This window comes from Ranitomeya imitator, chromosome 6 (assembly GCF_032444005.1).
Source record: "Ranitomeya imitator isolate aRanImi1 chromosome 6, aRanImi1.pri, whole genome shotgun sequence".
NCBI lineage: Eukaryota > Metazoa > Chordata > Amphibia > Anura > Dendrobatidae > Ranitomeya > Ranitomeya imitator.
This window is the reverse complement of record NC_091287.1, coordinates 176,137,242-176,150,423: the sequence shown is the minus strand read 5'-3', so window position 1 is coordinate 176,150,423 and position 13,182 is coordinate 176,137,242. Positions and strand designations below refer to the sequence as shown.

General features: G+C 42.8%; 1 protein-coding gene across 4 annotated transcripts in view; it reads right to left on the bottom strand.

The window, feature by feature from the left end:
• Nucleotides 1-227: 227 nt before the first annotated feature.
• The window catches only part of GOLGA4 (golgin A4), a 199,324-nt gene continuing 186,369 nt past the window's right edge, over nucleotides 228-13,182 (bottom strand). For 2 of the 4 annotated variants that reach the window (XM_069730322.1, XM_069730326.1), the window contains exons 23-24: nucleotides 11,479-11,524; nucleotides 974-1,111 (exon numbers count right to left, since the gene is read on the bottom strand). In XM_069730322.1, the coding sequence (XP_069586423.1) occupies nucleotides 11,495-11,524 (30 nt within the window). In that variant the 3' untranslated portion in view covers nucleotides 974-1,111; nucleotides 11,479-11,494. Of the gene's footprint in view, nucleotides 1,112-11,478; nucleotides 11,525-13,182 lie in introns of all 4 variants that reach the window. The other 2 variants (XM_069730324.1, XM_069730325.1) reach the window with 2 other exon arrangements.

The window sequence follows — 13,182 nt, the reverse complement described above, 5'->3', positions numbered from 1 at the left end:
TGGCCATGCGGACGTTATAGGCGATATATAGTATGGTATGCTTTGATCAAAAAGTTAAATGTATAAAGGAGCTACCTACCAGCGCCTTCAAACAGCCTCAGTGGAAAAAAACTTTAGTCATTCCTCAATGAAATGTAATGCAAAAAAGTCTAATCTCTTCAAAATAACATTGCACTTACATAACATTTTCAAGAATTTAAAATGGTAAAAAAAATATAAACAAAAAGGTTTGTAAATAAAATTTATTTTGCTCTGTGCTTTCCAAGATGAACATAGAAACCACCACAAACAGCATTATAATACATTCATGTATTGACCATTTACAATGTACAGTAGTGTATTAAATTTCTCAAAAAATAGATACAAAAGCTAGGAGAAACCTCAATCAGGTACTCCAGATTAGGATAATTCATCATAGATGAAAAGTTAAAAGAACTGGCCCACAGCAACCTAAATCAGACCTAGGGGAAAGGAAAATTAAGCAAAGAAACAAACTGATTAAGTGTGAGTGCAGTAACCACAATTCCTCCCCTTAGTATAATATTGCACAATTATTTCACACAAACCAAAAATGCTAGAACACAGTTATGATAATTAACCTAAAAGAAAACAGATTTGACTCTTAAGAATCTAACAAAACTATGTTAAATGGATAGCACACTGCAATAAAAATATCCCGAAATAGGAGAAGTCTGGATACAGTGCCAACATGCTGGTTAGTGGGAGAACCACAGCTCGTCTCAACATGCTCACAAATGTTATCAGTGGGCATAACATTTAAGGTTCACTTTACTTTTATAATCTAGCTAACGTTAGTGATATGTTTAAATAATGTGGTCAGTAATGCAAACCATTGTACCTAATAATTTATGAATTTTATGACAATTAATGTTTTGAATACAATAAGAAAAATGCATTGTGACCCGGTAGTCACTATGTAGCAACAGCTCGACTCAAGGCCATAATGGTAGAAGTTCTTATTAAACATTTTAAACCGTTTTGGTTCTAAGTTCATTCCACAGGTAGTTGGAAGAAAAAGCGGATGTCCACAGGAATCAGCATCTTATAGGAGACGGCACACAGGTCCTTAGCATGATTATCTCAGCCAAGACTAAAAATTGGGAGTAAGAAAAAAAAAATAAGTCAATGAATGCAAGGGTCACATATAGGGTAAAAACTCTACAATAGTTCACTCAGAAACATATTGAAATGCAGATGTGAAATGGAGCATCATAGGGATAAAAAGATACGGACAATAAAACGTATGAACAAGTAGTGCAGTATTTAGTCCATTTTTTATTTCTGATTCTATATTAATATCTATATTTGAGCAGCATTTTCTTCAGTAATAGAACTATGCGGGTGTCACAGGAAGTTTGGTTTAATCACTTCCAAAAACGAATCTCTATTAGACATGGGCGGACCCCTGGATGCTTGGGGCCGGCCAAATAGTTAGTAAAAGTTCAGCTATTAGAACAGTACCAGGACCCCATTCACTTGAATGGAGAGCATGAACATCAAGTGTTTGCCACGATGTCATGTGCATTAACATCGTGGCAAACACTGCTTCTGAGCCGGCAGCTGTGATCGAAGGTAAAAAGTTCACTGGCATCAGCTGATGGGACTACTGCTTCCATCATCCTACGCCTGCTGCTGCCAATAACAGTGAGAGCAGGAGCGGCTGATAGAAGTATTCATCAGCCGAAGCTTGCGCTCTAACTAAATAAAAAAATAAACAGACGTGATTTCCCCTGTATTGCTGATAACCAGCTAGCCAAAACTCACAGCTGGGGGCTGCAACTCTCAGCTGTCAGCTTTAGCAAGGTTGGTTATGAAGAATAGAGGGGTCCCCACAATGTTTTTGTAATTATTTAAATAAATAATTTAAAAACAAAACAGCGTGGGGTCCCACTCATTTGGTGGTTGGTATTCTCAGCCTAGTAAGGAGCCATGGATATCTCCCCCCTTTCCCCCCCCAAGCCTAAAAATAGCAGCCTGCAGCCATCCAGAAAAGGCGCATCAATTAGGTGCACCAATTCTGGCACTTTGCCCAGCTCTTCCCCCTTGCCTTGTAGCGGTGGCAAGTGGGGTTAATATTTGTGGGGTTGATGTCATCTTTGTATTGTCAGGTGACATCAAGCACACGGATTAGTAATGGAGAGGCATCCTATCCATTACTAATCCAATATTTATATTGTAAATAAACACAGCCAGAATAAAGTCTTCTATTTGAACTAAAAACAAAACACACTTTTCCTTTTTAATTTAAAAATAACAAATACAGTTGTACTCACCTAATGCCCATTCCATTCAATCCCTCATCTCCTGTAATAAAACCAAAATAAAAAACAACAATAATCATGTCTGGGGGGTTAATAGTTTTCAACCTGGACGGTACCAAGATGCGACCGTCCAGGCTGAGAACCACTGATGAATGAGCAGTGAGCAGCGTTGACCTCATCGAGGTTACTGCAGGCCATTGAGGCTGCGTCCCCAGCCGAGCCAAAAAACTGCGGTGACCTCCCTCCGATGAGATCACCGCTAGCACAGTGAAATTCCCCCACAGACACACACACACAGAGACGCCCCCCCCCCACACACACCCACCTACACACAGACACCCACACACACACAGAGACAGGCCCACAGACACACCCAAACAGACACACCCACAGACACACCCACAGACACACAGACAGACCCCTACACACAGACAGACAGACCCACACATATAGACCTACAGTATGTAAGCAGGAATAAATAAATCCACAAAAATCAATATAGCAAGGTGGATGTACTAAAACTTAACCTTTATTAGGTATAATGTTAAAAATGACCAAAGTATGACATGCAAAAACATCAAAGAAAAAAAAAAAAAAAAATGGAAGGAAGGGGACCACAGTGAAAAAAAGTGCCCTGTTACCAACAACAAACAAAGGAAGAGAACGGTAAAAGGGAGTGAAAGCGTTTCAGGTCCTATGAATCAATTTGACCTGGTAGACCAATTGGCAGCTGCCTGTGGGAGGTCTTATCCATATCCCCAGATAAATCTCAATTACCTATAAATGGGTCTTAATAATGTCCTCTTTATAAAAGCTACTTATTTATACCATTTTCAGGAGATCCCATATGATACATATCGCCACTTATCAGATAGCATAGTATAAAGTGCTCCAAGTGCTATTGCAAAACATAAAGTCAAATATGGTGGAAAAGGCTGAGTCCAAATAGAATATATATGTGACCCTACTTCACATCAATGCCCATAAAGCCACCCTATGAGTACCAACAGACATCCATTGCGCTGCAAAGCCCTGTCAGCAAAGTATAGGCAGCATCATGACTGAAGCATTTCACCCAATGTACACCAAAATACCACCAAATTGGTTATAGGATCATATTCCCTCATATAAAAAATGAGCGTCCCTTGCAACCATCAGTATTATAAGGTGTCATTGGTAATTTATCACATAAAAGACATGTATTATGGATACTGGCATGTTGTGAACAGTATCCCCACAAAAAAGAAGCCAACAAGGTTTAATCTCACCCAATCCGTCAGAGGAGACATTTGTTCCGTGCTTTCTCTTAGATCGAGATATTAACCAAGCCTCAGTCATAGTTAGCGTCACGCGACGCGTTTCATCAAGAGAAATCATCAGGGGCGTGTGAAAAGACTATTTGCTTGCTGCGATCTGCAGTCTTACCCGTGTGTCCAATTTAAAAAGACCCGTGAGACACTTCATCAAGTCTATGCCTCCGGCGTGTGACGCCCTTCCGGTCCTTGGATTGCATTTCCGGTGTTTGGAGCACACGTCCGATCACTGGAGTGCAAGGCTGCTGGTGGTGACATGCAAGCATACACCCCGGAAACCGCGCTTCACAGATTTGCATCATTAGTGTTATAACCCCATACCGGATACATAAAGGGAGTAATAATTACTGCCCTCAGTAAGTATGGGACCAATAGATACAGTATTTATTGTGTTAGCTACATAATTCCATCCCAAAAATAAAGTGTAAAATATGGAACATAAGTAAAAAACACTTTAGATAAGACAGCTACCGTTATGTCTCTCATTGCTGTCTAATTCTCCAACCGGTATGGTAGAGTTTTCAAACCAACAATGTGATTGTACGACCATAGGCATCCGAGAGGAGGGATCGATGTCCCCACCAATCAGGGGCACACGCATGAAACATGTTTAGAAAATTGGAATAGAGGAGTGGTAAACGAGTGGTGGATATCGGAACAAAGAAGGGACTACAACGAAATATGACGGGACAATAGAGAACCCCACCGAGCTGCAAGGAATAAAGGCCTGTCGTTTCCCTAGACCAGGGGTGGGGAACCTTTCTCCAGCCGGGGGCCATTTGGAAATTTCTACCATCATTCGGGGGCCACACAAAAATGATCACCTTGAAAATTACCCCGGTATATTTAGTCAAACAATTAATTACGGTAATTCATCCTTAATGTGACGGTTGGAGCTGCTTCTCTTTGGTGCAGCTGTGATGGTAGGTGATACTGATCATGTTGCTTCTCACAGCTGCTTTTCCAAGTTTGTCTCAGCCAGGAGAGCAGTCAACATTTTGTCATAATAAGTTTTGTAAATCATATGCATCACCATAGGAGACGCTGGGACTACTGTATATACACCACATAGGAGACAATGGGACTGCTGTATAAGCATCACATAGGAGACATTGACTGCTGTCTATACATCAAATAGGAGACGCTGAGACAGCTGTATCTATATCACATAGAGGACGCGGAGACAGCTGTATACACATCACACAGGAGACGCTGGGACTGCTGTATATACCGTATTTTTCTGACCATAAGACACACTTCTTTTCCTCCAAATTTGGGAGGAAAGTGTGGGGTGCGTCTTATGGTCCAAATTTAATGTGGGGAGGGGGCAGAGGCGGAGTGGGATCGCACTCGCAGGAGGCAGGAAAATGTCTCCGCTGCAGGATTCCAGCGCTGGGGAAACCACTTGGTCCCGATGCTTAAAGTGACGGAATATTCATTAGCCGCTTCCCTGCCCACCAGTGAGCGTGGAGCAGCAAATGAATATTCCTTCACTTAAACAGCAGACCCACATTGTTTCCCCAGCACCGGATTCCTGCAGCGGCTGGGGAGATCGTGTGTCCGGTGGAGGAGGGAACAGGGTGCTCCCGTATAGGACCTGTGAGAGGTCATGAAGAGGGAAGGCTGGAGCTTCACATGACAGGGCAGAGCCCTCCCTCTTCATGATGTCATCACAGGTCCTGCAGAAACCGTGCGTCAGAGGGGGGTGTGCTTGGCTCCTGGGCATCTTTCTACTCACATCATGGGTAAGCATTAAAGCAATTAAAGGCACTGTCTCTCAGTTTGGTGTGCAATGTCATTATGGCAGCCCCATGGACTTTTTTTCATGATAGGTGTCTTTGACAAATCCGACTTTCATTTCTTGTGGTAATATGTGCATTTGGGTCAGCATAATTAGTGATGTGCATTGGCTTTAAAGATTTTTGCTGTAACTATTACGACTGATAAGGTGCACCGATACCTTTATGATTTAAAGTGCCTTTTTTATTACCATGATGATATTCACTATGTACATGCATTGATGCCCTGGACCGACGTGCTTTACTAGGGTCAATTTTCCTTGACATTTTTTTTGCACTATATACAGTACAGACAAAAAGTTTGGACACATCTCATTTAAAGATTTTTCTGTATTTTCATGACTAGAAATTGTAAATTCACACTGAAGGCATCAAAACTACGAATTAACATGTGGAATTATATACTTAACAAAAAAGGGGTAAAACAACTGAAATTGTGTATTATATTCTAGACTCTTCAAAGTAGCCACGTTTTGCTTTGATGACTGCTTTGCACACTCTTGGCATTCTCTTGATGAGCTTCAAGAGGTAGTCACCGGGAATGGTTTTCACTTCACAGGTGTGCCCTGTCAGGTTTAATAAGTGGGATTTCTTGCCTTATAAATGGGGTTGGGACCATCAGTTGTGTTATGCATAAGTCTGGTGGGTACACAGCTGATAGTCCTACTGAATAGACTGTTAGCTGTGTTTTTCTAGCCATAATACAAATTCTAAGTAAAGAAAAACGAGTGGCAATCATTACTTTAAGAAATGAAGGTCAGTCAGTGCGAAAATTTGGGAAAACTTTGAAAGTCTCCCCAAGTGCAGTGGCAAAAACCATCAAGCGCTACAAAGAAACTGGATCACATGAGGACCGCCCCAGAAAAGGAAGACCAAGAGTCACCTCTGCTTCTGAGGATAAGTTTATCCGAGTCACCAGCCTCAGAAATCGCAGGTTAACAGCAGCTCAGATTAGACACCAAGTCAATGCCACACAGAGTTCTAGCAGCAGACACATCTCTACAACAACTGATAAGAGGAGACTTTGTGCAGCAGGCCTTCATGGTAAAATAGCTGCAAGGAAACCACAGCTAAGGACAGGCAACAAGCAGATGAGACTTGTTTGGGCTAAAGAACACAAGGAATGGACATTAGACCAGTGGAAATCTGTGCTTTGGTCTGATGAGTCCAAATTTGAGATCTTTGGTTCCAACCATCGTGTCTTTGTGCAACGCAGAAAAGGTGAACGGATGGACTCTACATGCCTGGTTCCCACCATGAAGCATGGAAGAGGAGGTGTGATAGTGTGGGAGTGCTTTGCTGGTGACACTGTTGGGTATTTATTCAAAATTGAAGGCATACTGAACCAGCATGGCTACCACAGCATCTTACAGAGGCATGCTATTCCATCCGGTTTCCGTTTAGTTCGACCATCATTTATTTTTCAACAGGACAATGACCCCAAACACACCTCCAGGCTGTGTAAGGGCTATTTGACCAAGAAAGAGAGTGCTACTCCAGATGACCTGGCCTCCACAGTCACCAGACCCGAACCCATTCGAGATGGTTTGGGGTGAGCTGGACCGCAGAAAGAAGGCAAAAGGGCCAACAAGTGCTAAGCATCTCTGGAAACTCCTTCAAGATTGTTGGAAGATTATTCCCGATGACTACCTCTTGAAGCTCATCAAGAGAATGCCAAGAGTGTGCAAAGCAGCCATCAAAGCAAAAGGTGGCTACTTTGAAGAACCTAGAATACATAATCTCAGTTGTTTCCCACTTTTTTGTTAAGTATATAATTCCCCATGTTTTAATTCATAGTTTTGATGTCTTCAGTGTGAATGTACAATTTTCATAGTCCCGAAAATACAGAAAAATCTTTAAATGAGAAGGTGTGTCCAAACTTTTGGTCTGTATTGTATGTATAAAATATTTAATAAAGATTTTTTGATACCATATAACTCCCAGCATGCCATAGGATGTGCAGGACATTCTGGGAGTTATAGTTCTCCCATGGGATCTTAAAGCACCACTCCAGTGTTATTTTCCAGTGCTGGAGTGGTGCTTTAAATATAAGCCCTGTGCTCCCATTCTTATACTCACCCTCCAGCGTCTTCATATAGTACTCTACAGACACCACACTGGTCCCTCAGCACCATCTTCTACCCATAACAACATACATTTTTTGCTTCAACTATTTTTTTCCCTATTTTCCACCTCTAAAACTTGGATGCGTCTTATAGTCTGGTGCGTCTCCTTGTCTAGAAAAATACTGTACATCACATAGGAGACACAGGGACTGCTTTATATACATCACACAGGAGACGCTGGGACTGCTGTACATATATAACATAGGAAATATTGACACTGCTGTATATGCATTACAGGAGACTCTGGGATCATATAAATTACAGAAGGGGCATAGACATCACAGGAGATGCTGGGACATATTCATCACCGGTGAGGCTGGGGGGAATAGACATCACTGAGGGGCTATACACATCACTAAAAACACAGACAGCACTTCGGTATATGTACCTGGGGGAATACACATCACTGGTGGGGTCACATACCTCACTGGGGGCTATATACAGCACAGGTGGGGGATAAACAGGACTGGGGGCGATATACAGTACTCAGTGGGATATACAGCACTTCTGGGGAAATTGCAGCACTGGGGAATATACATATCACTTGGGACACATACAGCACTTGGGGAGAGGGTATATACAGCACTTGGGGGGACAGGCATCGCCGGGGAGGCACATAGATCACTGGGTAGGATTCATAGAGCACCGAGAGGACACAGAGATCACCGGGGGAAATACAGATCACATGGGGGCACATAGCTGGGGGGCACAGAGATCACCAGAAGGTGGGGGAGGGAACAGAAATAACAGGATGACACATAGCTGGAGGGCACAGATCATGGAGGGGTAGATAGCTGGAGGGGACAGAGATCATAGGGGGCACAGAGATCACATGGGGGCACAAATGTCAAAGGGGTGTACATAACAGGGGGGCACATAGATCACAGGGGGGCAGAAAGCTGGGAGCCTCAGGGGCATATAGCTGTGGGGCACAGATCACAGAGGGGGCATATAGCTGTGAGGCACAGAGATCACAGGGGTGCATATAGCTGTGGGCATAGAGATCACAGGGAGCATATAGCTGGTGGGCACAGAAATTAAAGGGGGGCATATAGCTGGGAAGCAGATCACAGGGGGAACAGATCACACGGGGCACAAATCACAGGGGGCATATATAACGGGGGGCACAGAGATCACAGGGGGAGGGCCAAAGCTGGGGCCACAGAGATCACATGGGGGCACAAATGTCAAAGGGGTGTACATAACAGGGGGGCACATAGATCACAGGGGGGCAGAAAGCTGGGAGCCTCAGATCACAGGGGTGCATTTAGCTGGGGGGCACAGAGATCACGGGGGCATATAGCCGAGAGGCACAGAGAACACAGGGAGCATAGAGTTGGGGGCACAGAGATTCCACAGCACATTGCTGAGGGGCACAGATCACCTGGAACTGAAATCACCAACAGACAAGCACTGAGCTGCCGGCACAGAGATCGCTTTGGATTTTCTGGCAGCAGATCCTCTTCCGGGACAGGACAAGAGAGCACTGGGTGGTAACCACGCCCACCCTGGCGCTAACACTGCCCACATCATTCATGTGCAGGCAGCGTTCTGTAATGAACACTGCGTGCACTTGGGGGTTAAAGAACTGGCAGGTTACGGCTGCCAACAGACCATTGTGGACTCCGGGGACCTGCCCGCGGACTGCATGAAAAGTCACCGCGTGCTGCATGTGGCCCACGGGCCGGAGGTTCCCCACCCCTACGCTAGAAAATCCAAATGCTGGTAAAGCCCTACCTACAGCAGAGGTTGGCACCCTAAAAACCAGCACAAATGGCGTCCCCACTCAACGAAGGCTGACCCCGTCTACCTGTCCCTGCATACTCTCCCTAAGCTAAAAGACAAAAAACAAGAGATAATGTAGGGTGTCTGTAAATGAAATATGACCAGAGGACTAAAGTGTATGATGATTAAAACACTGTCAACTACCTATAATAGAAGAGGGCCCTTGAGGATGTGCAGGTTAGCGTCCCTAATAATAGCGAGAATTATACCAGTCTTGGGTGGCACTAAACTTATAGAAATGAGCTATAGGACAATTGTTCATTCAACCCTTGGCGATGTACCGTTCTTAGGTTGAAAATTTAACGACTTTCTCTTTGGAGAATCTGTTTGTCCCAATCCCCAACTCTCACTGGGGATGTGATTTTGTCAATTCCCATAAAGACAATCTTTTTTATGTCACCTTGATGAATATGATTTATGCGATTGGCCACTGGTGTATCTCTCTTGTTGATGATGTCCCGTAGGTGTTCACCAACCCTTTTCTGAAATTCCCTTCTGCTTTTAACTACGTACTCCATCCCGAGCTCACATGTTGCCTTGTAAATGACACCTTTCGTGCGGCAATAAATGAAATGCCGGATGGAGTACATATTACCAGTAACATCGAACACCTTGGTAAGACGTGATTGAGCTACAGGCTTTGCAGTTGCCACATTTGAAACAGCCTTTGGTCTGAATTCCTAAAAATCCCGTTACACCTTTAGATTTGCAATAGCTGTGTACCAGTCTGGCACCAAGAGATCTACCCCTCCTATAAGTGACTTGTGGGAAGGGAGCAATTTGTCCATTTATATCTGAATCCATCATTAGTACTGCCCAATGTTTTTGAAGGATGGCCCTTATGTCATTTGCTCTATTGGAATATTTAGTGATGAAACGGATGGTTGGGTCATCATCCCTCTTTGATTTGGGGACCAGCAAGTCCTTCCTTTCTTTTTTGGATGCTTTATAGGCTTCTCAAAACTCCTTTTGGATAGCCCCTTTCCAAAAATTTTCCTTGAAGATACCTAGCTTGTTCCTGAAAGGTCTCCAAATTTGAGCAATTGCGGCGTATCATCAAGTACTGCCCCTTGGGGATTACCCTATTAAGGGGGGCAGGATGGATACTCTCACACCTTAAGAGGGAATTGGTGGCCGTTTCTTTCCTATGGGTCTTAGTGAAAATTTCCCCATCTTTATTCCTTTCAATCCAAATATCAAGGAAGGCTAGTTTAGTTAAACTCGCCTCGTATGTAAACCGAAGGACAATGTCATTAGAATTAAGCCAACTGATAAAGGTTCCAAAATTCTACGCATCGCCCTACCATATGACCAGGATGTCATTAATGTATCGTAACCACAACACAATCCTATCATCAAGGCATTGTGTCGGGTCACCCAAGATTGTTTCCTCCCACCAGTCCAGGAGCAAATTGGCATAAGATGGGCACAAGTGCTGCCCATAGCTGTGCCCCTGAGCTGGTGGAAGTACTTCTGGTCAAACAAAAACACATTTTTGGTTAGACAGAATTCTAGGGCTTCCAATATGAATTTGCTATGCCTGTCATATGGTGTACCTCTGGTGCTCTGTGGTGGTCCACAGCCATCAATCCTTTCTCATGTGGGATAGAGGAGTACAGGGCTTCACATCTATACTCCCCAGTATCATGTCGGGATCCAGGAAAATCCCATCCAGTATCCCGAGCAGATCGGTGGTGTCCCGAACATAGAAATTCAATGCCACCACAAATGGTTTCAGAATTTTGTCTATGTAGATTCCAAGTCTCTCAGTGAGAAATATTATTATCTGAGATCTGCTAGGGAAACTGGAAAAGTGTAATAAGTGCCTGATTTCACATAGAAAAAGTCATAGTCCAAATGAAATTTTTATAAAGCAATAACAGTAATATTTCACAACCAAAAATCTAAATTACTTGTCTTTTTAAGTGAAAAAAACAACAACAATGGAATAGACAAACAATCTGAATGTTTGCTAAGCATGATGGGACATATGGAAAGATGTCATATATATTAAAGAATGAAACAAAAAATGGAAGAGAAAGATGGATGTTCACAATGATGGAAGACAAGTGCCAATCATACTTTGGAAGAATTGCACAGCAATATTAAGAAGCAATAAAAATAGGAACACAGCAAGCTTAATGTAGAGAATACAATACATTTCTTCACTCACCCGCATGCTTACTGATTCAGAAGATACCACTGCGAGGCGGGGTAAACTACAAAGCCAGGGAGAAAAGAGCTTACTGCAGTTAATTCTGACATGAAGGTTAGTGATACACATGCCTATGCAGATTAGCATGGAGGGATTATTTGCGAACTGGTGGGGGGAGCTGGAAGCCAAATTAAGCCATACAGTATTCTATAGGGATTTCCGGTAGTACCAGCAGAGCTGCCATAATCAAACTAATGATCATGAGAATTTTTGTCTGATAGGAGAAAATAAACCAATTACATTTAAGGATCCATTAGAACTTGAGGCATATACATTTATGGCATATCCTTAGGAAAGGCGGTCAGTGTTGATTGGAATGGGTTTGCCCTATAGAATGGCCTCTTATTGTTCACACAGGCACAGTAGGTTTGTCGTGCTTTATATTGCAGCTCAATATAAGAACCAGGCACAGCCACACTTGTGTGTACGGTGCTGTGCCTTTGTAATTAGTGATGGGGTCAAGGCGCTACGAGTCCTACGATGACACAGACAGAAGTGAGGGACGAATATGGTAACGGTACGGTGAATGTACCTCTAAAATGATTGAGTTGAGGCACAAAATAAACAGGGCAGGGCAGGTCACTTGTATTACGGGCTTCTGCCGCTAGGTGAATGTTCATTATGCCAGCTGATGTTCATGTGGTGGGTGTGTTTGGTGCTAGTAATTTTTTTTTCAATGAGTTGCTCAGTCTTACACCTATTTTGGCTTAAATTAATTTTCGTCACATTTTCCTTAGTTTGGGCGGTTGATTGTATTAATTAAAAAAACAAAAAAACTAAATTGGAGAAAGTTTGAATCATTGAATCCAACTTTGAAACCTTCCCCAAGAATGTCAGCTGGCATACTAATTCAGAGGTTTCATGTACATTCAACATGCGGCAGGAGATGTACTACAAGTGCCGCACCCTCCAGAAGACTATTACTGTTTACTTTGTGTACCCCCTCATATCGTGATATCATAGGTGAAGTCATACTATTATCTTAGGCTACTGTAAGACGGCCATAGAAATGGGCAAATTATGCAAATGAAACTCTGATCAGAATTTGATCAGAGTGTCAGCATAGTTTGACCAGATTCTCTCAGATGAGAGAATCAGAGCACACCATGAGAAGATGGAGAACAAAATTTCTCCATCTCCTCCATTGGGTCAAAGCACAGAAATCAGACTGCACTCCGATGTCATCTAAATGCAGTCAGATGATTCCCACGCACTCATTGACTTGCATGGCCGAGTGTGATTTCAATATAGATTGGATCAAACTAGGAGATGCTGGGATTTTTTTCCTCGGACTGTCTACAGTCATGTGCACCTGGTCTTACTAACATTCATTAACCGTCTCATGGAGCTCCAGTTAAAGATCCTTCATAGTTTCTAAAGTGAGACCAACAGAAAATGTTCTGGAAATGAAACATGGAAGTGAAATGTAAATGTTTAATGATCAGATGGAATGGTGATAATCGCCATGAAGCAGATGTCACTCACATCTATTGTAGCATTACCTTCCACCATAAAAGACAGTATTAGTCAAAAAGCCGAATAATAGTGGGTTAGTGAAACTAAGGCTGAGACATGAAAACATTCTCTATGGTGTTTTCTAATCTATATACACACACATGCATAATAAAAAAAAATATATATATATATTATATATACAGTGGG